At 40.1% G+C, this 26,816-nt stretch overlaps 1 protein-coding gene across 1 annotated transcript; it reads left to right on the forward strand.

Moving 5' to 3' along the window:
* The first annotated feature begins 836 nt into the window (after positions 1–836).
* Positions 837–26,416, forward strand: cd34 (CD34 molecule). The gene is made up of 8 exons (XM_088330682.1): positions 837–975; positions 15,015–15,086; positions 15,206–15,438; positions 15,512–15,589; positions 20,980–21,088; positions 21,162–21,211; positions 21,356–21,517; positions 23,330–26,416. Exons 1-8 carry the CDS (start codon positions 912–914, stop codon positions 23,516–23,518), a joined length of 957 nt encoding a protein of 318 aa, XP_088186808.1. The 5' UTR covers positions 837–911; the 3' UTR covers positions 23,519–26,416.
* The last annotated feature ends 400 nt before the right edge of the window (positions 26,417–26,816 follow it).

Genomic DNA, 26,816 nt, shown 5'->3' on the forward strand with positions numbered 1-26,816 from the left:
GGGTGACAAAACGGGACGGACGGGAGTCAGAGTCAAAAATGCTTAGCTTGTGAAAACAGAGGTTCGCTGACGGACTCACAACAGGCGAGTGAAAGGACTGAGCTTAAAAAGTACGGGGAACCAATCAGGTAACCCCCAGCAGCTGGTGCCAAACGAGCGGGTAATCATGACAGTTGAATATTGAACTACTTTTCATTGCACTATTACTACAATGCACCTACAACTTAGGCCAGTCTCCATGACCTACCTCGTAAATATTTTTTGTCCATTTATCCTGACATCATTTTACCGGTAATCTTATTTCTCTCTTTTAAGTATTGTGTTTATCCTGGAGTGCCATGTCTAATTTCACAGCAAACATACATTCTAATCAATGACAATAAAGACAATCCCAATTGTAATTCAAATTGGGTAATATTTTTGACCTCACAATTTTTTATAACGTAACTTTTTATTCATTTTTATGTTCGATCTTACGAATATAACCGTGGTTCACATAAACCTAATTGAGAATCACTAGTCTACACAACAGTTTACTTTTCAGATTCTTTCATGGTTAGTGTATGCCTAGAAACCTAGTGTCAAATGTAAAAAGATAGAAATTACTTATTATTGTCTTCTTGCTGGGGTTAATCTCGTCTTTCCTGTTCTACTAATGGATCACTGGAGATGCTTATGTTTCTAATTAAATGTCTTGAGGTTCTGAGCAAACGTAATTCTTGTGGGTCTGTCAGACACACTGATGTTAGCACCATGGGGAACCAGCCCAATGGTACAGGGGTGTGGACAGATTGCATGTTCGCAGAAAGAGAGAGAGGAGGGCATATAAGGAGCGACGGCACAAGGAAGACTTTATCCGGCTCGTCTGTCACGCTCTACCCAGACCTTCATCACTCGCTCCCACCCCAGCCATGGCCATGTGGAGAATGAACGGCATCGCTATCGTCCTAGTGCTTTGTACATCACTGCTATGCAGTAAGTTATGAATCCTCACATTTTATTTTCAAACATAGTGCTGTTTGTCTTTAAATCAGTTTTATTTTTGTTGTTATTCATTGTTCTTAGGGATTTGGGTAAATTCTATCTCTGGTTGCATTTCTCCATTGTAAAGTACATGAAGTTATACCACTTGTATACACGTTGGTGCAACAGGTCATTCTGTAGAGCTATTCTTTTGCTTCAGTTTTATAACGCTGTAATCAAGGACATTTTTGGAGAAACCCAAGCAATGTTTGTAAGCTGAAAATGTCTAGCAGACTGGAAACATGCGGGTCCCAGATACAAAGAGTCTGCTCGGGAACTAAACGTTACATTTGAGAATAGATGTGCTTTGTATCCTGTAGTGCCCCTGGGTGTGTGTGCATGCTTGTGGCATGTGAGTGTGAGAGGCCCAATGCTAATTACATGGGGATGATGATAATGCATGGCTTTCACACCAAATTTCAACTTATCTTTGTCAAGTTTTGGTTCAATGAATTGTGACTTGCACAGTTTTGTCTATACTAGACCATTTGATGTTGGAAATAGCTCAGGTAAAACTTTGAAGAGAGAAGATCACGAAACGTTTAAAAATGGCACTGGATTGTAAAATAACAAGTGTGACTTTCTACATCAGTCCCTTATCGCATGTGGATTCAATTTGCAGGTACATGGGAATGCATTTACTGTGTGCGCTCCCAAACAGGATATAAAATACCAGCCATTAGTTTGCTAGATGCCTGTTTGCAATAAGGTTAAGGGATTTTCCACGGAACGCTAAATCTAATCTACCATACATTCTCTGTAAATGGCAGTGTTGGACATGTTAATGAAAAACAGTAGTTACAGTTATTAGTTTCTTCATTTAAAAATTAATTTAGTAACCCCCCCCCCCAGATTACTGACACAAAACAGTAGTGTGTTACTCTGAAAGTAAGTAGTACCTAGTTACAAATTACCGTTTATACTCGTATAGAAACTGACACCCTTAAAACATCTTTAAAATGAATAAACAATGAACAAAATAGTAGAAGATGTGTACACCAATCTGTGGAAGCAGTGAAGCCTTCATATTTCTCGGCTTTTACAATCTTGTCAGCTTGCAAACGAACACTTATGCGAGACACTCCATATCCATTTCGTCTCTGGGCTACAAAAAAACTCAAAGATCTCCTTCTCCATTCTTGGTTACTGTCCAAGATGTTTTCTTTTTTTCTCCAGGTCTGGTGTAGAGCAACAATAATTTAGGAATTAAAAAGACCAAAATCCAGAACACTTTTGTCGTAAACTCTGTGCTCACGTTTTCCCAATCTATTTCCTGTTGGTTAGTTGTTCCTGTATAGGGTACGCCTTTTCCCACGCACTGCTTGCCATTTGTTATTAGTGACACGCAAGAGAATATGCCCATATAAGCTGACCCTTCGATTTCTGTATTTTATTTTATAGTTGTAAACTTAGCTTACAAGCGAGTTTATAGTTTAGGGACAACGTCTGCATGAGGAAAATGTTGCGTCCTTGTACTCTGTGTTTGAGACAGCGCCACCCTTACTGATTGTAGTTGTACTTTGTAGGTAAATATAACCATGCCCACCCTCGAGGGGATGTTGTTGGCAAATCAGGGGTTGACAACATAAGTGAAACAGGACTATTTACCAATCAAAGGACACTGGATTAATGCAAACCCACACTATGTATTGATGACAGTATAGTAACAAAATGTTATTAATAATGCATTTCAGTAATCTTTACTTAGAAAAGTACCTGCGTTCCAGGAGAATGTTAGTCCCAACACTGGTGAATAGCAATAAATAGGTTAATGTCAAAAATGTCTATAACCTGGAATGAGTTCACAAAAACATTGCATACCCAAGTCAAGGATTGAATATTTCATATTGAATCAACTCTTTCCCCCCACCCTTAGATTGTTTTCCAACTTTTGCCTGTTACTGCTTTCTTTCACAGTCCTTTCCGTGGTTCTGTGATCACACAGACATTGTTGAGACTTGTGTTTATTCTGCAGCGCAGTGTGAATACGCTCAGGCCTTGCTCTTGGCACAGGACTGTTGATGATCAGGAGGTTTAATTGAATCCATATTAAATTTAGTCGTGGTGATGTCATGAGCTAGTTGCTCGAGGGCGGGGCAGCTGATCTTAAAAACCCTTTGTGGTTCAGACAAAGAGCTTGAAATCGAACTAATCATTTATAGGACAAGGTTTTGCAGATGAGAATGAAACTAGTCACGAGCAAAAAGTCCCTGACAGTTTTTAACGACAGGCCAACTTAAAAAAAAAAAGAAACTTAATTCCAGCAGATCACAGATCTTTACTCAGAGTGTAGAACTACAAGAGAAATGGATGACAGTTTGGGATGATGTCATTTGACCCCTCCCTTAGCGTTAATTTTTTTGAGGGGGGAAAACCAGAACCATTTAAAACTGTGGGAGTGAGCGGTGAGCCAAGATGCCTCCCTGGTGCTTGTCATCTTCAATGACCTTCACTTTGATGAAGTCAAGGTCAAAGGCAACTGTGGCATTCCGTGTTAGAATGAGCTGCACTTCTCCAAGATATTGGGTTGGGACTTTCCAAAATGTGCAGTGCATGTGATTCTGTCCGTTTAGCCTTTCCAGTGATCAGTATGCCCTTTGTGCGCCGAATGTGAATCAGGTGACCATGCAAGATAGTGTAAGCGATAGAAAATCAACCATCACGAAACAAAACTAAATTTCTCGTCACATCGTTATGAAAAATGTTTTCAATGAATATAAGGCAGACGTGCAATTTCGGGCGACCTTGAACCCAAAATTGGGCCTCTCCATCCTCCTTTGCATTAACTGAGAATGGTGAAGGGGAATAAAAGGTTGTTAAAAGCTTACTTTACTTGCTCATTTGCTCAAGTTGCTGTTTAATGATATAGTACAGGGGTGTGAAAACTGCAGTCTGCGGGTCACACACTGTCAGGCCGGTCAAACGAATATGTTAAAAATATGATAAAATATACAAAATAGTGAAAAGAAAGTACTACTGATGAAAATGCGTTGAATTGGTGCCATTCTATTCTGTGTACACAACATTCAAATAGCTGGGTACATTTGTCTTTAGCTGCGAGTTTTAATCTTTCATAATTTTTTTCTTTATCATTATATTTCTTATATTTAATGAAAAAAAAACTTTTGATCCACACTATTGCATTTTGAGTTTTTTAATGCATGTTCTCAACTTTAGTGCTTTAAAATTGGACATTGTTTATTACTTTGCTTTAATTCTCAGCGTTTTTAAAACCAGTATGATTGAATTGTTTATTCATTGACAATAAATAAATATTCAACCTATACAGACGCTATACTTACGAACGAGATTCCGGACGATCGTTCGTAAGTTGAATTTGTTCATAAGTTGCTTCAGTGCTATATTTTGTATGTTTAAGGCTTGTATAAGTAACCTGTATGGTTTTGTACTAAAAAATAAACATTTCATAAAATAATATACTATATAAAGATAAATAAAGTTGAGTTTAACTTACTTTTGGAAGATGCACTTCAAGAGGTCCTCCTCGGCGATAAAAAGTGGCAGAAAAAAAGCGTTCCGACCATTTTCTCAACCGCATAGAGCTTTCTTATTCCACTTTCATTTCAACGGCTCGCCTCTTCTTTACACTTTACACCAACCATATTGAATGGATACACAAGATATTTACCAATAAAAATGACAAAAAATAGACATAGTTTAGATCAGGGGTGTCAAACTCATTTGAACTCGGGGGCCACACGATAGAACAAAAATTCTGTCGGGGGCCGGACTAGTAGATTAAAGAGAAAGAAAAAGAGATAAAGAAATAAGAGAAAGAGGGGGGGAAAGGGGGGAGAGGGCGGGACAAAGAAAGAAAAAGAGAGAGAGAGAGCGTGAGAAACAAAAGATAAAAAGTCATGAAAGACGGGGAAAAGAAAGGGAGAGGCAGAAAGAAATCCAATGAGAAATAGAAAGACAGAAGGAGAGAAAGGAGAAAAGAAAGCGCGATGGGTATGAAGAGAGAAAGAGAAAAGAGAGAAAAGGAAAAAAGGAAGTTAAGAAAGAGCCAAAGAGCAACAAAGGAAGAGAAAAAGAGAGACACAGAGAGTGAAAGAGACAGAGACTGAGACAGAGTGGGAGAAAATGGGTGGAAAAGAGAGAGAGAGAGAGAGAGAGAGAGAGAGAGAGATAGAGAGAGAGAGAAAAACAAAAGATAATAAGTCATAAGGGAGGGGGGAAAGAGAGAGAGGCAGAAAGAAATCCAAAGAGAAATAGAAAGACAGAAGGAGAGAAAAGAGAAAAAAGGGTATGAAGAGAGAAGGGGAAAAGAGAGAAAAAGAAAAAGGAAGTTAGAGCAAAAGAGGTTAAAATATACAGAGAGAGAAAGAGACAAAGAGCAACAAAGGAAGAGAAAAAGAGACACAGAGAGTGAAAAAGAAAGAGACAGTGGGAGAAAAGGGGTGGAAAAGAGAGAGAGAGAAATAAATACAAGTACAGTGTCTTTGTGAGAGGCACCTTTCTTTGGCAACATCAAGTTGATATATTTCAACCTGCAGCTTGTTTTTCTCTTGCGCTTCTCTGAGTGTTTTCTCGCGGGCCGGATTCAATTCCTTAGCGGGCCTGATTTGGCCCGCGGGCCGCCTGTTTGACACCTGTGGTTTAGATAGTATAAAATGTTTACACACAAACTAGGAAGAGGAAGCGGATTTCTTCTTCGGGGTGGATGCTGGGTGACCTCTCACAGCGCCACACACCGGTAGCGGCGGAAAGAAGCACTGCAGAACTGTCCTTTACTCGGAAAAAGGTGCACACAATACAAAATTCAACTTAGAGCAATGTTCGGATATTTTTCGACATCCCGACGTTTCTTTTGTGTCTAACGTTTTACGTAAGTCAAATGGTCGTAAGTAAGGGAGCGTCTGTACTGAACTTGCAAATATTATAATGTTTTTTTTTTTTTGCCTATTGCCACTGCTATTACAACACTTATCACTATTTGTTTCTAATTATTTTATTTTTACCTGAATGAAAGGTGCAGGAAATACAAATAGGCTTACATTATCCTTTTATTTCAGCATTGCCGAGGTAATGGATTAAAGACTATTGGTAGTTACAAAAACAGAAAAAAAAAATATTCTTAGGCCCTTTTGCCAAGTTTTCTAACCCAATGCAGCCCAACACTCAAAACGTTTGCCCGCCCCGATATGTTAGTATATGAAGTAATTTATTGTCCTTGACAACTATAGACATCAAAGATATTTTTCAATCGTCAAGTCAATTCAAATTCATTTGTATAGCCCTTAATCACAAAATGTCTCAAAGGACTGCACAGTTTACAATGACACAATTCCCTGGAACTAATAAGGATGGTCGATACCACATTTCTGCAGACTTATACCCAAATCCTGACTATTCATCAAAACTCAATAACATTGTCATTAGTGACTAAAAGACTGAAATTGGCATCAATACCGATATTTGTTATTGCTACTTGCCTGTCCCCATCACTTTAAGCAGTCCAGTTAGAAACAGATTTTGTTATTCTATATATCTAGCTTGATAATTTTACCATTTTGTTAAGTAATTAGAGAAGTGTAAAAAAAATATGTCGAACAAAAAAAATATATTGTCACTCTTATTGAATTTTCATTATCTCAACATTTCACTGAAGATGATTTAAAAGAGTAACCATTTTTAAATGTATCCTTTTATATAATATATATATTATTATATGTATAGATTACATAATTATTCCGATTTTTTGGGGCAATAAACGCTCGCATTAAAATTGGACAATTTCTCGTTGACATGTCTTATTTTCACCACGAAGGCCAACTACTATTCCACTAAATTTGATTAGTACAGACCTATAACATGGGAAGAATATTACTGTTTGGAAATATATATATATTTTTTTTTGTTTAGATTGTTAACTTCATGTCAGATGCCAAGGGGCGTTGGACTGTTATGTAAGCCTTGGAAGCTAGCAGGCTCAAGTCAGGCAAGGGTGTGGGTTCACTTGAAGCCAAGGTTACAGCGTGATCTCCCAAAGTAATTAAATGTGGAGCCTTTGCGCCGCCCGACAATTATCCACACCGCTCGCCCAAAGCAAGAAACCAAATATTGGCTTGATCAGTTAACTTATCACCCAGCTTCTGCAGATATGCCAGCCATGACCATCTGCATTATGTTTAAGTGATGTTCACCCAAATAAAAAGAAAAAAGACTTCCATCACAGTCAGGTCAACGGTCATCAAGAAAAGGGGGCTGAGTTGGAGAGGTAAATCAGCGAGTAACTTTCCCAGTGAAACAAGCCTAATGAAAAGCAGACTATGCGATAACCTTTCTGTTCCAATCACAGCTGTTCTCACGAGCCTTATTGTTCTTTGATCCTTGAGAACCCTGCATCACAACCAGATGATTTAGGCAACGTCAATGGAAAAAAAGTGATTTTTGCTTCATTTTGTGAGGACAATATGATGGGTTGGGCAACACCCAGTCTGGCTTGCATGTGGAAAGACATAATGAGCAGCAAAACAGCTTGGGCGCGTGTCATTTCACAGCAGAGCACTCGTGTCTGTTCATTGCTGCTGGTAATCTCTGCAAAGACGGTTCACGCTCAGGGGAGAAAAGTTTTTTAACGAGGCTAGCCGAGCCCATTTTTTTTTTACTGCTCTCTATAATTATTTTTCGCTGAAAGCATATTTTGTCCTTCCTAATTGGACCGTATTTTTTTCCCAAAGATGTTACAAGCTGCTCAGGTTGACACAATGACCTTTTTAGTATGTTCTCTAAAAAGTTTTTCTCAATAAGTATTTCTTTGCTTTTAATCACTGGAGGGCCACAGTCATATCCCAACAGTGTTCAGGCTCGGAGTTTTTTTACAGCTTCTACTACCCCCACCCAGTTCGCAGCAGCTGGAATGGAGCAGGCAGCATACATCTGTCGCCTCTGACACAGCTGGCGGTCCCACTTTCTTGTCCACTGACAAAGTGGACCTATTGGTTCAGAAACACTGGTTTTGAATTTCACCAACTATTTTAATGAGAGGATTGGGCGCTGAGTAAAAATGTTGGTTACTACTTTCATGCTCCCAGGGGGGTTCTCAGCAACTTTGGGTTTCGGATGGACGATGTGGCTCCATGACAAACCATATGTTTGCAAAATCGTAGAGCTATGATTACATTCAAATAAGAATATGTCACATTTGGTATAAGGTTCAAAATCAATAGATGACAACCATTGCTGCCCGATTTCTGGTGAGCGTTATCTGCGGTCGGCACCGTGTTCAGCTCGCAGGTCAGTGGGAGTGCTATGACAGACACATCCTGCCCAAGGATGTGCATGGATACATTCCAAAACTTGTTGTTGTTAATTCCTTTCATTCCCCCCACCAACTCCAAACGCTCTGATGTTTGGTTTCAAAACACCAGGGGTGTGGACTGGGTGGAAAAGTCAACTTTTACCAACCTCCTGTGTGGGAACGAAAACAGTTGTCGATTCGTGGACTCGTGTGTACAAGGAAATGAGGTGTTATTTTGTTTCTTAGTGTTCCAAGATGTTGTGAGTGTCATATTTTATAGGAGGATTATGGTGCTATTGTGACCATGTTTTAAACTCTACTCGGGTATCTGTTGGCTCAGTTTTTCATTCCTCCAGTAGCATTTTCATACATAGTCTAAACTTTCAAATATTTAAAGAAATCACATCATTGTTGTGGCTGTTCAGCAGATACATCATGCGGGCAACCACATGAAGCGACTTAAAGATAATTGGTAAGAACTCAGGATTTTCATACATTCTCATACATAACAACATCTTGTCATCCAGCAAACGTTTTGATGACACAAGTTCAAAAAGTTGGGGTTGCAGCCTGCCAAACGGAATGAGTCAGAACTTTGCAGTGGACGCTTTGATATCTGACCACTTAGTCATTCAAAAGAGGATATGAAGTGTCTCTTGAACACTTGTTTTGTGTCTTTTTGTTGCTTGACCAAAGGGACCTGTGTGTTTTAGATTTTAATTCATTCCAGATTCTGATAAGGATGTATTAAGAAGAAATCGTTGTTAAGTATGAAGGTTCTTCTCTGGACATCTGGAAGCAACACGGGTGTGGCACCCAAAAGAACCAGGGCGTTCTCCATATTGTCTGGGTGGAGGTCAAATCCCAAATTCCTCAGGCTGCTGACAACCCCCCCAAACCCCCCTTTATGCATGAAGTCACAGCTTTCTCAGCTTATTGAGGCCCAAAGATTTGAAATACAAGACAGCTGCTTCACTTTCCTTCTGCTCTAAAGCCCTCCAACACCTCGTGGAGGAACTCGCTGTTTTTCTTGAGAGCACATGCAGAACACCACTGCCGCTTGGGTTTCCCAGTCCTTTTCAGTCACATTTTTAATCAGGTGTAACACTATTTGTTTTAGGGGAATTTCGATGAGGTTTTTTTACCCTGCATCCATGTATGAGGTTGAGGGTGGCGTTGGGTTCACGTTGAATGTTGAACAAGGACCAAGATTCCGTTTTCTAATACAATAAATCACTGTTCGAGCTAGGGCCAATTATAATTCAAAAATTTTAAGGCAGGCTGTTGTCTCAAACTAAAATTTCTTTAGGGGCCGTTGGAGCTAAGATCTGAGTCAAGTTTGGTAATATCGGGGTTTCCACAATAAAGCTTTGATAAAACATCCCAATGCTCTCCAATATCTCTTTTTTTACCTCACAAAATTAGATCTGAAAATTAAAAATAAATCAGCAATTAATTGGTAAAAAAGGATTATAATAATCTCGTTTTCCATTCACATTAAACTTTTATATTAAGGTGGGAGCCTCAAACTATCATCCAGCGGAATGCAACAAGCTAGTGGGGTGTGAGTTTGAGACAGCTGCCCTACTCATAGAAATTAGCTTTGGTGACACATTTTGTGGCTATTTTTGTATCTTACCTTATCTTAACATGTTTGTCTTAGTTTTATTGTTTACTTTTTGATTGAAATGAAAGAAATGATCCTTAAATGACCCAAAATATCCAAAATGGTATTGCCAATGTTTTAAACATGAATTACATTGGGTTATATTTTGTTTATTTGAATACACGATACAGTTATGGGGTGCACTGCCTTCTTTGAAGTCACTGTGTGTTGGATTTGACCACTAGATGTTGCAGTATTGTGTGATGCCAATGAGAACAAATGCTAAAAGGCAGGACAAAGATTACAAACTACAGTGTCAAAGGGACCAAACTACACCATATTCTTCTCATTTAATTTCCCAGGCTTTCAAAATGTTTTTGGTTTCGGGGTGCCCTTTGTAGCAAGATGGTGGACAATCATGTCAGCTCCCTAAAGTGAGCCTCATGTTTAGCAAAATCAATACAAATTTACTGATCGATGCGTGTTTATGTTTTTTTGCTTATTATTTAAATCAATTATCATTTGTTTTAATGAATGAAGTTTTGTTGCCACTAGCAGACACTTAATAATACACACTGTCATTTTAAGCAAAATATTTTACTAGAATTTGTTACCCATATTGATTAGAAAATTACAAAAAAAATAGAAATTTATGGCATCTATACAGAAGGATTTTACGGTGATCGTTGATAGTCAAGTCGTGTTTAAGTTGTATAGCCCTGTACCGTATTTTCCACACTATAAGGTGCAGAGATTTTGAGGGGCATCTATTTTTCATGTATTGTCACGGTTGCCATGGCGCCCAACTGGCCACGCCCATGTGGCGCCAGCTGCGGCCTTGTTGACAGATTGGCTTCCCTTCTTATTAAGCTCAGTGCTCTCACTCTCCCTTGGTCAGTCCGTCAACAAACCTCTGCGCCCGCAAGACATGGGTTTTGACTCTGTCCGGTTCGCTGCTTGTTTTTCCGGCCCGTTATTGTTCCCGTCTATATTGTTCTGTTTGATATCGTTTTCCAGTTCCGTTCCCGTCTAGTTTTTCTTGTTTAATTTCGAGATCCCGTTTTGATATCAATTCTGTCTGTCCCGTCCTGTATCAATCTCGTCAGCCTCTAGCTTCCTGTTATTCCACGCCAGATGGCTGCCTTACGTCTTCCGCCCAACGATCGCCGAATCATTGGCGTTTGGGTTAACGTGCATGAATGCCCCTTTTCCCGTAAAATAAAAGCTTGTGTGAGAAACGTCACGCATTTCGGTTCTCCTCCTGTTCCGGTTCTTGACATGTATAAGGCGCACAGGATTATAAGGCGCATGGGATTAAAACTACAGAAAAAGCGAGGGTTGCATAAAAAATAAATAAATGCATTTAAATTAAAATAGTTTTTGGCACTCGAGAATGGCACACTTTTTGTGAATAACTATCATTTTTGTCACCAAATTAATGAAATTGAAAAAAAATCCTGCGGCACACCAAAGTTGGAGTGATGTATCTGTTAAGAAAAGACAAAAATGCATCGAGGGGGCAATTAAAGGGGCCATACTAACGTGTCTGACTTAGGGCCCACACACAAACGGTGTTTAGTCCTGTTGCACTGAACCTTGTAGCATATATCTTACTCTACACACTATTTAGGTTCAAGTGAAAGCACTAGGCAAACACACCCACTACAAAAAAATGTCCCTTCTCTCCATTGTTATTATAGCTTTTTTGTCAAGGGGAAAATTTTGAGCATGGAAGAGTCCGCACGCCATCGTCGCTCTGTATTGCATCCTGGTTTCTACTTATGGTCTGCGGCATGCGGCATGCCACATCAATAAAGGGAACACCAGGCTGAGAATTTCGTGGAAGTCTGGCAAAGAGATCTGCTCTGTGTTTCTAGTAGTGAGCATTTTGTATTGGCTTTGCATCATACCAACTCTACATGTTTGTTTCCCAAGAGGCTTATTATGTGATTTCTGCTCAAAATTCAAATAAAGCATTTGGTAGTCCTCAAAAAAAGGAATTGTTTGGATGACTTTTTTTTGAATATTTTAGTCAGTGAATTAGCCTGGTATTGTCAGGACCAGGACAGAAACAAAATTGCCTGACGTTTACCACAAGTTTTATTAAAAGAAAGACAATCCGGTGTTCGGTGGATATGGGAAGCAAGTCGCTCTCGAACTCGGACTGGAATCCGAACACAGAAGTGGATCTTTGTAGCAAGCGATGGCGGTGTCAGGGACAGAAAAAACTGGTCGGTAGCCGGGACTAGGCGAGCAAGGGGTGGTCGGGGTTGGAAACGAGTCGTAAGCCAGAACGAGAGGGTAGACGTAGTCAGTGAAAAAAAGGGGTCATAAGCCGGGACGGGAGAACAGACGTGGTGAGGAGAAAAACGGGTCATAGCCGGAGACAGACGGGAGCAAAAACGGGACAGGTGGGAAACAGAGTCGAAAAAGGCCTGCCTAGTATACACTGAGGTTCGCAGACAGACTGACAACAGAGGACAGACAGGACTGGGTTCAAATAGTAACAGGGAGCCAATCAGAACACGCGGCGGTTGCCACCTAATGAGTGGGCACAGGTGAGTCACATCAGTAATCATGACAAGAATAGTGGTTGGCCAACTATGGCCCATGGCACACATGCCCGCCAGGCTTTTTAATCCGGCCCGCCAAATGTTAAAAATATAATGGTATTATATATTTAACAACTTTTTTTAAAAAGTACTACGAATAAAACATTTTGATTTGGTGCCACTCTGACCCCAGTGACCATAAAAGTCAAATAGCTAGCTAATTTTTCTTGCCATTTTTCAGGTATTTATATTATCTATCAGGATATTAATTAATTTAATTATTTTAAAAAGTTGTTCAATGCTTATAATCAAATTGAGTGTGTAAAAATATGACATAATTTATTACTTAGCTTTATTGCATACCCTCACCCTCAACAGACGAAAGGCTATTAAAAGTATATGGATGGAAAGTGTCAGGCTTGTGAGGGTCGACGAAGACTAAACTCTACTGCGCAACAATTACACTTTTAAAATGTCAGATCTTAACAAATGATTCTATCCTGGAATATGTTTACTGGTAATAAATAAATGATGTATTAGTAACAAAATGAAGGCACAGATTTCGCTAAAAATGAAAATGATAACCCACTAGAGGACGGAAATCAAAGGTACCCCAAAAATGACAGTAAAAAGATTACACAGCAGACTAGTACAGCACATGTCATTGTCACAACTCCAAAGTATTCAGTAGTTTGTGGCCCCAACCTGCTTGCATAAAAAGCGGACAACATCAGAGCATGTTCCGAATTTGACAATGAATAGAGTCCTGGGTGAGCTCCTCCCAGATCGGGACCAGAGCACCACTGAACTCTTGGACAGTCTCAAGCAAACAGGCAATGTCAGTTGGCGGAGTGCAGTCCAGGAGTGTTAGACAAGGCTGTAAAAGCTGCTTAAATTCTCCGCAGGATCGATATCTGCTGCTTTATTAGAGGAGGAGCCCTACAAAAAAACCTCCAGCAGGTCACTGGGTGTTCATGTTTTTGACAACAAACAGAACCAGGCTCCACAAGGTTGGTCTTAGAGCCTAACGACTGATATTGGGCCCTTCGCTCACCACGCACCACCATGGAGCTTGATTGGCATTTGCCATAGACCACCAGAATTGGCGACAATGCTACTTGAACCCTGTGCTGCAGATGAATTAGATGTACTGTTATTGTTACACTAGGTAACTATTTGAGTTGAGATTTTAGTTCAGTTTAAACTCAAATTAGGGAAAGAAGGCATCGATTAACTTTGTCATGATTGCCCTATTTGGAACACCTGTGGCAGCTTGATTGGCGCCAACAGCCCGGACAAGCTGATTGGTGGCCACACACTTCTTAAGCCCCTGTTTTCTGTTCAAACTTTGTCAGATCGTTTGCGAGCTGTTGTGTTTTCACTCAGTGAGCGTTTTTGTCCGACTCCATCCCTGCTAAACCTGTTTTCTGCCTGATTCCTGTTTTTGACCCTTTTTGAACCCGACTACGCCTGTTCTGCCTGCCTCCTGCCTACGACCACTATTACGAACTCGACATCGTCTCTGATCTCCAGCCCTGGTCAAACGACATGCCCGCCTGCCTTCTTCCGACTCAGAAGGGTCATCCCCACCTCGCTCGATTCCGCTCTCCGGCAGTCCTCGGATCAAGCCATCAAGCAAGCCTAAAGTTCTCACTCTCTTTCAATAAAATCTGAGAAACGCATGCAATTGAGTCCTGAGTCTGTTCTGGTCTGTGACAAACTTTGAACTTTTAAGGAGAACAGGAGAGGACAGTACAAACAACCCTCAGATAAGAAAATTATTTTTTTTTCTAAAGATCCTCCACTGAGCCCTTCCTTTTTTAATAAATATCAGGGATTAAAAAAAAAATATCCGCTATGAAAGGTGTGTAAATCAAACATTATTTTATATATTTTCATCAGAAGCAACGGTGTTGGCCAATAGTGAAAATGTTTTAAACCAGGGGTCACCTGTGATGCCCACAGTCACCAGGAACCCCTCGAAGAACACTCGGGTAGCTTGCGGACAGGTTCTGAGAATAGCCCATCAGTTTTTTTCAACGAGCCCGTGGAAAAGTTCTGAAATAGCTCACTTGTCATTTTCTGGTAAATAAAGTGTGATTTTCAAGTCAATTTGATTTTTCACTGACGTGATGTTTTAGTGGTAGACTTAACTTCTAATAATTACATTCTTGTAGTAACATAGTAACAATATAATAATAACAAATGTATATCAAAATAGTAGCCTTCCATGCCAATCAGTAACCAAAAGTAGCTCTCAGCTTCAAAGAGGCTGTTGGCGCCTGTTCTAAACCGTGCATAATAGTCAAAATAATAAACAACAGTGCGCATTTATAGTCAACAACCTTGGAATCGTATGTAATCGCCTTTGCAAGTGTTTAATGTTAAAAATCAATTTGTCATTTAATTAGTTAGAGAAAAATTTTAATTTTTGCTTGCCACAGCAACTTGCTGAACTCGCCCCTTTGCCAACACTCCAGTGTTTACAGCATCAACAGGACTGCCAAGGTGCCCGTGTTTTTCATTTAAATTAAGCTTTGGGACTGTTGTCCTTTCTTTCTATGTACAGATGGTGTATTGGGCCAAGATGATCCTGTAACAGATCCACCAGCGAGTGATCCGGCTGCCGACAGTTCTGATGGTAGGTGTCTGTAATGTGGTAAATAGTGCTAAAAATCATTAAAACCAATAACTTGATACAGGCTTCACAAACACGAGTTAAACGTACCGTTTGCATACATTAATCCACTTCATCCTCAGTCACACCCAGTGTAATGGACTCGGATGCCCAGCCGGATACCACCGTCGCTCCAGATTCAGGTGACCCTGCAGTGGCTGACGGAGACTCTTTGGCCCCTCCAGAAAGCAATCCTCCCAGTGCTGACAACCAGGAAGGTGAAGTGTCGGGTGCCACAACTGGCCCCGGTGCTCTTGCCGATGATGCCTTACTAGTCGTGGAGTCTGTGGATTTTCCCAACATTGGTTCCACAAAGGTAAAACACATTACTGCAAAGATGTATTAAGTTGAGAATGCCTTTTATCTCAATTCTTGTCTTTTCTCTACAGCCCTTGGTGCTCTGTGTCGGAAAGGAGGAGATCGACGAGAGTAAAGCTGTCAGGGCTTTGGTCACTAAAACTGATTGTGTGGGTACAATACACTCTCCACTTCTGTACAATGGCAACTGTGACTGACACAAATCGAACGGTTTTAAAAGGCTTGATGTGTATAAACAGGAAAACCTGCTAACCCCCTTGAGGTTGTGATGCTTGAAATAGAGCACAGATTAGTTTTCAATTTAATCGAGGTGCAGTTCTTCTACAACCTCATCTTTCATGTCAAACAGCAGGGCTGAAGAAACAAACGCCTTTTCAAGGCATCCCCAAGAAATTCCTCAGGCATTGTAAATCATTGGCCTGTTTCTGGTGGAAGGGAAAGGATTAATAGTTCCTGTCTTGGTCTGTTGTCCATTAAAGCAAGTGTGTAGCTTATTTTAGCTGTGCCCCTACATTAAGTTGAATGAATTTTTCTCAAATGAAATTTAATGTATAAATACAAACAAAAATCCAACTGCTGGATCAGGGTTCCTCAACTACTGTTTTTTTACAGTGATAATATGATCATTATTTACAAAATGTCAATCATTGTAAATTATCCGTGCTGCTTTATTATCTTCCGATTGTGTTATATTCATTTTTATCAGTAAATAGCAGCATATCAGTAATCGAGTTTACACATTGCTTTGTACATCGTCTTCAAACACAATTGAGACATAATGTTTAAACTGTCACGAGACAGATCGGAGGCAGGAGGCAGGAAGGGTGAACTCATTCACGTTAACGATCAGTTACTTTTATTAAGGAAATAAAAGTCGTCCAACACTCAGGGACAAAAACAAAAACAGGCTTACAGGCAAACAGGAACTCACACTAGGAATACTCACAAAACAGGCTTTGACTCAGAACGGGCAAGTACAGGTTTCCTCAAGTCGAACAGAACAGAATAATGCAAAGTAATGCAATGAACCCGCAACCGGCAATCCCCAAAACCCGCCCTTAAGAAGCACACACGCAAATTAGAAAATCTGCTACAGCCGGTGCCAAAGGGGCGGGGCCAGCCGGTCGCCACGGCGACCATGCTGGACATGACATAAACAATTTTTATTGACACTTAACAGCAATAAACAGATTCACGATTTCATTACATCATATTCTAACAATATGAGGTTTGAACAATTTTTATCGACACTTTTAACAGCAATTAAACATATTCACAATTACTTGAGTTTGAGTTTGAACATTTTTTATTGACAATTTTAACAGCAAATAAACAATGTGAGGTTTGAACAATTTTTATCGACACTTTGAACCACAGCCACTGCATGTAACGATTCCTATTAAAGCACTTTGATCAGAAAATATTATATAGCATGCATCACCATTTTTTGTTTGTAGGTTAGAGAAACTTCTTTGTTAGTAATTAGTGCAAATGACAGCGATACATTTTATATATAAAATGTACTCTATTACTATGTTGTTACTATGCTGATCGGTTGAAGTCATTGGGAATTGGGCTAAAATAGGCTCAGTCAACCACAATAACAACTACCTTAAAAGTTTCACTCTCTGGGTAGAAACACATACTTTGAATTGTTTCTATTGTTTATATTTTCAAATATCAATAAATAAAAGTTAATCCTGGAACCATTTCGTTGGCCATTCAGGTTTCTTGGGGGAGAAGCCTCACCAAGTTTGTTAGCCCTGTCATATAGTATTGTAATGTATATATTCACGGTTCACGGGCACCATTTCTTGTGGTGTGTCTTGGGCAAGTACAGCTTTGCAATGCACATTCTTCTCTAGGCCGCTTTTTTGGGTCAGCGTTTGCAGAAAACAAAACGAAACAGCAGATTGCAGGTACTACTTATATATAAGACACGATTAAATGACATTATGAATAGATATACAAGTAAAGGCAAATCAAAATCTGTGATCGGTGTTCGATCACTGAATTGTTCAAGTACCAAAACCTTTTTTCAAATAATAAGTAAAATCTATTTCTATTTCCTGTGCATACTAAAATACCCAATATATTGATTAAAAAGTACCTAAACATCAATAACGATTTAAATATGTACACAATAAAGATTAAATATAATAAAGAAAAAGTTATAAAACTATTTTAAACCGTTTACTGTAGTTTTGAGCAGCTGTTCGATGGTAGAGACTTGTACACCATTCTCGTATTTCACAATAATTACCTTTTACAGTTCGATAATTGTTCTCCGTTTTCCCCTTTTTTCCCCCCTTATCACAATCTTCTCGGGGACCCATGCTTAAGGCAATAAAATGCTCTAAATCGCAATAAATTCACAACTCGTGTTGTCTGATTGAGTATATATTCCTTTCATTTAAATTTGACAGTATACAGTAAATGTAAGAAAATGTGAATGTGGTCAACAAATACAGTTTTTCATTCATTCGATGTGTCTCGAGATTTTTCCATTGAAAGATATGTGTCTTGGCTTAAAATGATTGAAAGACCCTTGGGGGCGGCAGTAGCTCAGGAGGTAGACCGCTCGATCAAGGGATCCCAGTTCGAATCCCGGCTTGTCCGTGTTACATGTCGAAGTGTCCTTGGGTAAGACACTGAACCCCTAATACCCCCAATAAGCAGGTTAGCGTCCCTCATGGCTGCAATACAAGGCCGCTATTGGGAAATGTGAAGCACACTGTAAAGCGCTTTGGGAAGTCATTGACTTTAAAAGCGCTATATAACTGCAGATCATTTCAATTCATTTCATTTCTTCATAGTTGTTTCAAGCTTACTTTCTATTCTGAAATTTGCAAAACAGTTTTGTCATTTGTATTGCAGTTCAAGTCTCGCTCCATTAGTTGAGGCTGGGCTCATGGAAGGATGTCGTGAAAGAATGTGATTGTTTCACCTCATGACATTGACATTTTTTATTTCTCCTGGTAGTCATACAACACTGTGGTTAGATGCTGTCAATTATGGGCCCAGGTGCATACTGTGAACAGTTGACCCCCACTAGGGTCTTAACTGTATATTCACTAGTCTAGAAGACCATCTGAACAAGTCATCTGCTTCAATCATTTTAAAACTAAACATGCACCGTGCAGTACTCCAAAAGTTGTTGAAATGATAATGAAATGATTTGCATTTATATGGCGCTTTTCAAGTCAATGACTTCCCAAAGCGCTTTACTGTGTGCTTCATATTTCCCAATAGCGGCCTTGTATTGCAGCCATGTAAGACGCTAACCTGCTTATTGGGGGTATTAAGGGTTCAGTGTCTTACCCAAGGACACTTCGACATGTAACATGGACAAGCCGGGATTCGAACTGGGATCCCTTGATCCAAAGACGAGCGCTCTACCTCCTGAGCTACTGCCGCACATGTTCTTGCATGTACTAAACAGATGCAGATGCATAACTTCACTCCAAAATTGATTGCTACAGACAATAAACCATAAATTACGCCGATCATTTTCGTGCCGGTGGCTAGTGGAAGCTACGGAACTTCAATTTGCTTACCAACCGTGAGTCCGGCCTCATGTGACACCAACAGATGGGGACAAGCAAGGTTTCCTTGGGACTGCCTATTCGCGAATTCAGCTCTTGCGAGTCTTTCTCCACCACGCCTCAAAAAATCTGGACTTTGCAGTTGTAGGCCGTTTCCCAAATAGCCGTGAACCGGGCTTTGCTGACGAGCATCTCCTGGGAACAAAGTGAGACGCCTGGATCGTATTAAAGAAAATGAAGAGTGATCCCACGTTTTCATTGTGCAATGTGGTGATGTCACTGTTCAGAACTAGGCGGGGGTATGTCAGCACGTATTCATACGGCTGTGACCCATAAAAAATGGATTTTCGGAGATTCTAGAAATCACAATTATCTAAAACACAGGTGTCAAACAGGCGGCCCGCGGGCCAGATCAGGCCCGCTTAGGGATTGAACCCGGCCCGCAAGACAACACTCAGAGAAGTGCAAGAGAAAAATAAGCTGCGGGTTGAAATATGTCAACTTGATGTTGCCAAAGCCAGGTGCCTCTCACAAAGATACTGTACTTGTATTTATTTCTCCCCCTCTCTCTCTCTCTCTCTCTCTCTCTCTCTCTCTCTCTCTCTCTCTCTCTCTCTCTCTCTCTCTCTCTCTCTCTCTCTCTCTTTCTTTTCCACCCCTTTTCTCCCACTCTGTCTCTGTCTCTTTCACTCTCTGTGTCTCTCTTTTTCTCTTCCTTTGTTGCTCTTTGTCTCTTTCTCTCTCTGTGTCTTTTAACCTTTTTTGCTCTAACCTCCTTTTTTCCTTTTCTCTCTTTTCTCTTTCTCTCTTCATACCCTTTGCGCTTTATTTTCTCTTTGCTCTCCTTCTGTCTTTCTATTTCTCTTTGGATTTCTTTCTTTCTTTTACCCCTTTCTCATGACTTTTTATCTTTTGTTTCTCACGCTCTCTCCCTCTCTCTCTTTTTCTTTCTTTGTTACGCCCTCTCTCCTTTTCCCTCCCTCTTTCTCTTATTTCTTTATCTCTCTTTTTCTTTCTCTTTAATCTACTAATCCAGACCCCGACAGAATGTTTGTTCTATCGTGTGGCCCCCGAGTTAAAATGAGTTTGACACCCCTGATCTAAAGGCAACTAAACCAGTGGTCTGCAACCACTGGGCTGCGGACCGGTACCGGGCCGTGGGTCAGTTGGTGCCGGGTTTCAAAAAAAGAAAAAACAGTTGCTTTGTTTTTTGCTTTTATCATATTTATTCGTGTATAACGCACTTTTTTTTCACCCAATAGAGAACTCAAAGTTTGGGTGCACGTTTTAAACTAAGGTTTTCCAGTACTACGGTATTTGAGCAATGATAATGAGTCGATATTGTTGACCACATTTGCATAACATTAGATTGCTATGGGAATCGAACCGGGATCGCGGGGGTAAGAGCCCTGAATTTCAACCACTAGGGATGTAGATGACATGGGAAAAGGCTTTAGATTTGATCTCATCATTATAATTTTTACTTACGATTCAATGTTGTTGAACGTAACGTTGTTAATGTAATCTATGAACACAATACTAAAATAAAACTTACAAAGTATTTATAAAATGTCCATCAAATTCTTAATTATTACACATACCAATTAGTTTTTTTTTCCTTCGTCATGTTTTTTTGCTTATATAGCTTTCAGGACTGTACCATGACAAAAAATATTGTGATAATAAGATAACACCTAATGCCATTTCCTCCATCATCTACATCCCTAGTTGTGTAGTGATTAAACAGCAGATTTAAGCAAATTATTTTTTTTATTGTTGTTATTTTTATTATCACTTGTGCTATTATTGGGCAGGGTCGCGAAAAAAACTGAGATTTTAGACCCGTCCATGGTACAGAAAAGTTTGGGAACAACTGCACTAAATCACACCCTGGACAGAATATGTAGCCTTTTTTTAAAATTGAATTATTTAAATAAAACTTGAAACAAATAATTACCAAACTTAATGATAATCCTTTTTTTTTGCATTTTTAGGAGGACACAAAAAAAATTCTTGAAGAGAGCAACATCCAGTGTCGCATGGAAAACTGTCATATCAAAGTCTACCAGGAAGGAAATGACCTACAAATGGTCAGCAATGATGGTGGGTGTCAATGAAAGAGAACTAAAAATATTTTTTGCAATTATAGTGAGTGATTTTGTCTTTTTTAATTCAGCTAAACCAAATACGTTGGTTGAAGCCCTCAAAGGAGAATTGAAAGACAAGGTAAGAGTGCAAAATGCTGATGGTGACTTTCAATGTTGTCCGAGAGTTTTCAAAAAACAGTTGGAGGAATTTGGCCTGCAGGCTAACTTACAACGTTTATCGTTTCTGACCGTCTTATTTGCGATCTTCACTTTTGTGCTGCAGCTAGGAGTGACAAATCTGGAGGCACCAGTGTCTTCTTCTACCTCTTCGTCTGGCCGTTCTGTATTTGTGGGGATTCTGATCACTGGCCTTCTGGTTGCTGCCGCCATTGTTGCCGGCTACTGCAGATGCCAACGTAAAACGGACAGCAAGGGGGTCAAGCTGGTTAGTATTCTTGTAATACCATAGATTTAATCTTTTTTTTATTTTGTTTTGTTCCTGTGGAATTGCAGGAATGCTTTCTCTTTAAACGTCCCTTGGAGCAAGTACAACAGTTTGTGATCTTGTTGGTGATTGAATTAAAATTGTGGAAAATAATAATAAAATATATTAAATTTTGATATTTATTTGAACATTTAGTATGTATGAAGTCAAACGTGAGAATGAAATAAAGGAAAGGAAGAGTATTCAAAGGATCAAAAAAATGTAAACAATCATAACAATTTACATGAAATGGAGTCAAAGTAGGGCGGCACGGCGGTGCAGTTGTTGGCGGCACAGTTCTGAGGTCATGAGATCGAACCTCCTGTGTGGAGTTTGCATGTTCTGCCCGTGCTTGTGTGGGTTTTCCTCCAGGCTCTCCGGTTTCCTCCCACATTTCAAGGACATGCATGTTAGGAATAATTGGCTGTTCCAAATTGTCCCTAGGTGAGCGAGCGAGTTTCTTGTTTCAAGCGGCTTCAATATGCAGTGTACAATAAGACAAAATACCTAATACACAGACACACACAATGGTAAAAATGCAATAAAAACAGAATAAATAGTCATAGAAATAAAATGTGAATATGGCAAGGCACATACTAACCAGGGTAGCACGGCGGCGCAGTGGTTAGCGCGTGTGCGGCACAGTTCTAAAGTCTTGGGAACCTCCTGTGTGGGTTCAAATCCAGCTACCGGACTTCCTGTGCGGGGTTTGTATGTTCTCCCCGTATTTGCGTGGGTTTCCTCTGGGCACTCCCGTTTCCTCCCACATTCCAAAGACATGCATTTCAGGTGAATTGGCAGGTCCAAATTGTCCCTAGTATGACTGAGCGAGTGAGTTGTCTGTCCCAGTGTGCCCTGCGATTGTCTGGCAACCAGTTCAGGGTGTCCCCTGCCCACTGCCTGATGATTGCTGGGATGGGCTCCAACACCCCCGTGACCCTACTGAGGATAAGCGGTGCAGCTAATGAGATGAGATGAATCAGATTCTACCGGAGTGTCCCCCCCAACCCACTGCACAAAACTGAAAAAACTAAAGTAATAAAAATAAAAAAAGATGACTACAGAACAAAAACATTAAAAGGTGATCTAATAGTAAAAATATGTCACAGTAAAAGGTTAAACATTAAACAAATCAAACAAAAAAGATCAATTATAGGCCAAATTAAAAAGGTGGTGAACCTTCTCTTAAGAAAATCAGGGGTCCCCACAGACCTAATATCCTCCGAGAGACCTAACATTGGTAAGGACAAAAGTGGGTGAATGCTGCTTCACCATTGGTTTTGGTCCGCACCCTAGGAACAGTTAACGAACCACTGGCAGAGGACCTCAGGAGTAGCGAGGTCTGGTATGATAAAAGCAAATCAGACAGATAAGATGGCCAAAGTCTGTTAGGACATATAAAAACTATTAAAAGCACCTTGAAATTAATCCTGGAAAACACGAGGAGCCAATACAGCGACTCTAAAACTGGTGTAATGTGATCCTTACCCCGGCCGCTGTAAGCACACCTGCTACTAAATTTTGTAGGAGCTGCAAGCTGGCAATGTTCTTTTTGGGAAGACCAGAGAGCAGGGCATTACAATAATGTAAATGAGCGGATATAAGGGCATGCATCACCAACGTGTTTGCCTGAGAGAGATTTTGCATGCTTGTTTCTCAATATTGGCTATTAAAATCCAATCATTTTCATTCTTTTCTCAATTTCAAACTGCAATGATTTCGACTTGCTTGAGTCGGGTGTTTTCGACAATGTTGTTGATGCTTACTTTCCAGGCAGAGGAATCGTATCCAATGGATCAGGAGAACCAAGGGAACACGCTGGTCTCGGTGGCTCCCCTTAACCCGCCTGCAGAAAACCAAGAGAAACCCAACATAAACGGGGAGTCCACCGAAGCCCCCAAGACAGAACCTCCTCCCACCAATGGCACTTCCGCCACAAAGACTGCTGACAGCGAGCAGTGAAAACTCCAATCGCACACATGCAAACACACACACCTCCACACGCAGACATTTTCATTCAAACACAATTTTTAGGGGTGCTTGCGTTCCCTTCTTTCGCAGGTCTTGGCAACAAACGTCACGAATATTAGTTGGATAATGAGGATGGTGAAAACGACGGCTCAGTTCCTGACTTGTTGTCTTGTGCACTCGGGTGGGACAAATTTTTTGTCGAGCATGATTTATCTGCATAGTTGGACATGTTACTGAAAAATAGTAATTAGTTACAGTTGCTTGTTATTTTGACAGATAGATAGATAGATAGATAGATAGATAGATAGATAGATAGATAGATAGATAGATAGATAGATAGATAGATAGATAGATAGATAGATAGATAGATAGATAGATAGATAGATAGATAGATAGATAGATAGATAGATAGATAGATAGATAGATAGATAGATAGATAGATAGATAGATAGATAGATAGATAGATAGATAGATACTTTATTCACCCCTATAGGGAAATTCACACTTCCAGCAGTATCCTTCTGTTGAAAAATAAAATAATTTAATTTAAATAGTGCTACGGAAAATACACACTGTAATAAGAATAGGGTAATATGCAAATGTGGGGGTGGGGTTAAATGTGGGCTTTTACTCCCCCAGGTAAAGGTAAAGGTAAACCCACCCATCAGAATAAGTACCTTTCTAGTTACAAATTCACATATTTACTCATATTGAAGCCGCTTAAAACAGCCACAAAAAAACAAAAGAAAACGTGTACACTGACCTGTGGAAGCAGTGAACCCTTTCCAGATTTCTTGTGCAATCTCCAGAGCTTGCAAACAAACACTTAGCCGAGACACTCCACTTCCATTTTGTCTCTTGGCTTAAAACCACTTGAAGATTTCCTTCTCCACTTATGGTTAGTGTCCAGGACATTTTCTTTGTTCTCCAGGCAAAACATATTTTATGAATTAAAGAAGCCAGTATTTTTTTACCGTAAATTTTATGCTCACATTTGCTTCATTGATTTCAATCTAAGACAAGCATCCCTCCCACGCGTTGCCTTCCATTCATAACTGGTGACACACAATCAAAGATGCACACACAAACTGACCCCCTGGTTCGAGTCTTTTGTTTTATAGTTGTAAATACAGCTTGGGGAGAATATCTGAATAATAGTAGGGAGAAATTACGCGCTCTCGTAAACGCAACTGTGTTCAGTTCTCTTTCGTAGGTAGATATAAAGAGGCTCAACTATAAATGGTGTTGTATTGTGTTGCTGGCGAATTGAGGGGTGTATGTTGCTCTTAAACGCCAGAAGACATTGTAACTCGTGATTACCTTTTACAACAGTCGAGTTACAAAGTTGCATTAATTACACGCTAGCCAACAGTACTCATTACCGAGAAAAGTACCGTATTTTCCGCACTATAAGGCGCACCGGGTTATAGGGCGCACCCCCAAAAAATAGTTTTTGGTCCGGCCACTGTGTGGACAGCAAAGTAAGAATTTTATTGTGCAGGGAAACAGGGTTCTTTACTGTGCATATGTAAATAAACACTTTGAATTGAATTTAGTTTAAAAATAGACTCATCACAGAAACATCAAGATCGTTCTAAAACAAGATACCGGGAAAATATAAAGCTGCATAGCTCACCTAAGTTCTCTTGCAGCCATCACGTTCAATAATGATACGTAACCATGGTCTTCTTACAACAGTGAGTGTAGTAAATCCAGGAGAGTAAAACATTTACAAATACAGAGTAGTAAAAAATGTTTTCTCTATGCCGTAGTGCAACCCAACATGTGATTCACATTCATCTTTTTCGGCCAATTGCAGGCTTTGTTTCGCCCCTTTAGCCTATGCGAGCCTGTAAATGATAAAAAGGATCCGCCCCCTTTACCTCCGAATAACTTTAGCCAATAGTGACTGATTCAAATGATGATTGACACATTGGTTAGGAAATGAAACGCCGGTATATAAATCCCAGCATACACCGCGGACTACTTCGCTTTCAGGGGAAAATCTAGTCGGCGGCTGCTTGCCTTTGTTGCAAGACTTTGCAACTTAATATTGATCCATATATAAGGCGCACTGTATTATAAGGCGCATGGTCAGCTTTTGAAAAAAATAAAGGCTTTTAGGTGCGCCTTATAGTGCGGAAAATACGGTAATTGCGTTCCAGGAATGTGTTCCTTTCTAACGCGTTACTCCCAACACTGTTCATCTGCGACGGGGCCCGACGTGCTATCGACGCCCCTTTTCCGGCATGTCATCAAGTCGGACACTCCGCCTTCTCTTAAAAACATATGACAAAGAGGCCTTAATCAATGTGCAAGCTTTGTCCCTCTGAATTTTGGAAGCGTGTTGATGCGGGAAAGTGTGTGTGTTTGTGTCATCCCGATCCTTGCAAGCTTCTTTTGCTAACTGTATGTATGCATGACTTCACGTGGTGTTTCTCCACTCTAATTGTAAACATGTACAAAAACTTTTGTTGTGCTGTTGGATTTTATGTTTATGCTGACGTGCCTTTTGTATAAAGCTTCCAACTTGGCAAAGCTCTCTTCTATTCATTTTACTGTGCGTGCCATCTTATTATCTGTTTGGATTTGTTTGCTATTAAATGTTATTTCGCTTGACTTTCACGGGAAAGCTGACGGACAACATGAACACTGCGGCACATCCAACCAAACTGGCACAAACATGTGATCATTTTTTTTCCTTATGTTCTAGTTGCAAGACATTTAACAAATAAGGAAACTACTGTTTAAATGTTAGACCGGAGGACAAGGGGATCCGATTTAACTTTGTATCATGTTTTTACTCTCGTTCCCCTTTGCCTGTTTTGTTTTACGGGCAAATATTTGAAATTGGATATTGTTAAATAAAAGTGTTTTTTTTTTAAATGATGTGCTTGTTTTTCTTTCTTTTCCCTGGTTTATTTTTTTCATTAGTACTCATAACAAGCCCATCACCGATTGGGCCAGATGCCTAACGTTTACTCACAAGTTTATTGAGCTATAGAAGAAAAATCTGAGCCAGCGATCCGGTGCTCGCTGGACGAAGGAAGCAAGCCGCTCACGGGATCCGAGCATGTTCGGAATGCGGAAGTGGATCTTCCAGAGCGGGAGATCATTGCGTGGTCAAACGGGAAAAACGGGTTGTTAGCCGGGACGCGAGATCAGAACGTGGTCAGGGGTCAAAACGGGTCGTTAGCTGGGACGGGAGATCAGAACGTGGTCGGGGGTCCAAAACTGGTCGTAGCCGGGGACAAACGGGGAATCAGGAACAGACGAGTGGGATACGGGT

Source organism: Urocampus carinirostris, chromosome 3, assembly GCF_059441175.1.
Source record: "Urocampus carinirostris isolate Australia breed hairy pipefish chromosome 3, RoL_Ucar_1.0, whole genome shotgun sequence".
In the NCBI taxonomy this organism is placed as follows: Eukaryota; Metazoa; Chordata; class Actinopteri; order Syngnathiformes; family Syngnathidae; genus Urocampus; species Urocampus carinirostris.

Bases quoted from the DNA above. Each gene is read 5' to 3' on its own strand.
- cd34 (XM_088330682.1), top strand. From the start codon at position 912: ATGGCCATGTGGAGAATGAACGGCATCGCTATCGTCCTAGTGCTTTGT. The intron at 15,439-15,511 runs GTAAAACACATT...TTTTCTCTACAG, and splicing joins CCAACATTGGTTCCACAAAG to CCCTTGGTGCTCTGTGTCGG. The intron at 21,212-21,355 runs GTAAGAGTGCAA...TTTGTGCTGCAG, and splicing joins AAGGAGAATTGAAAGACAAG to CTAGGAGTGACAAATCTGGA.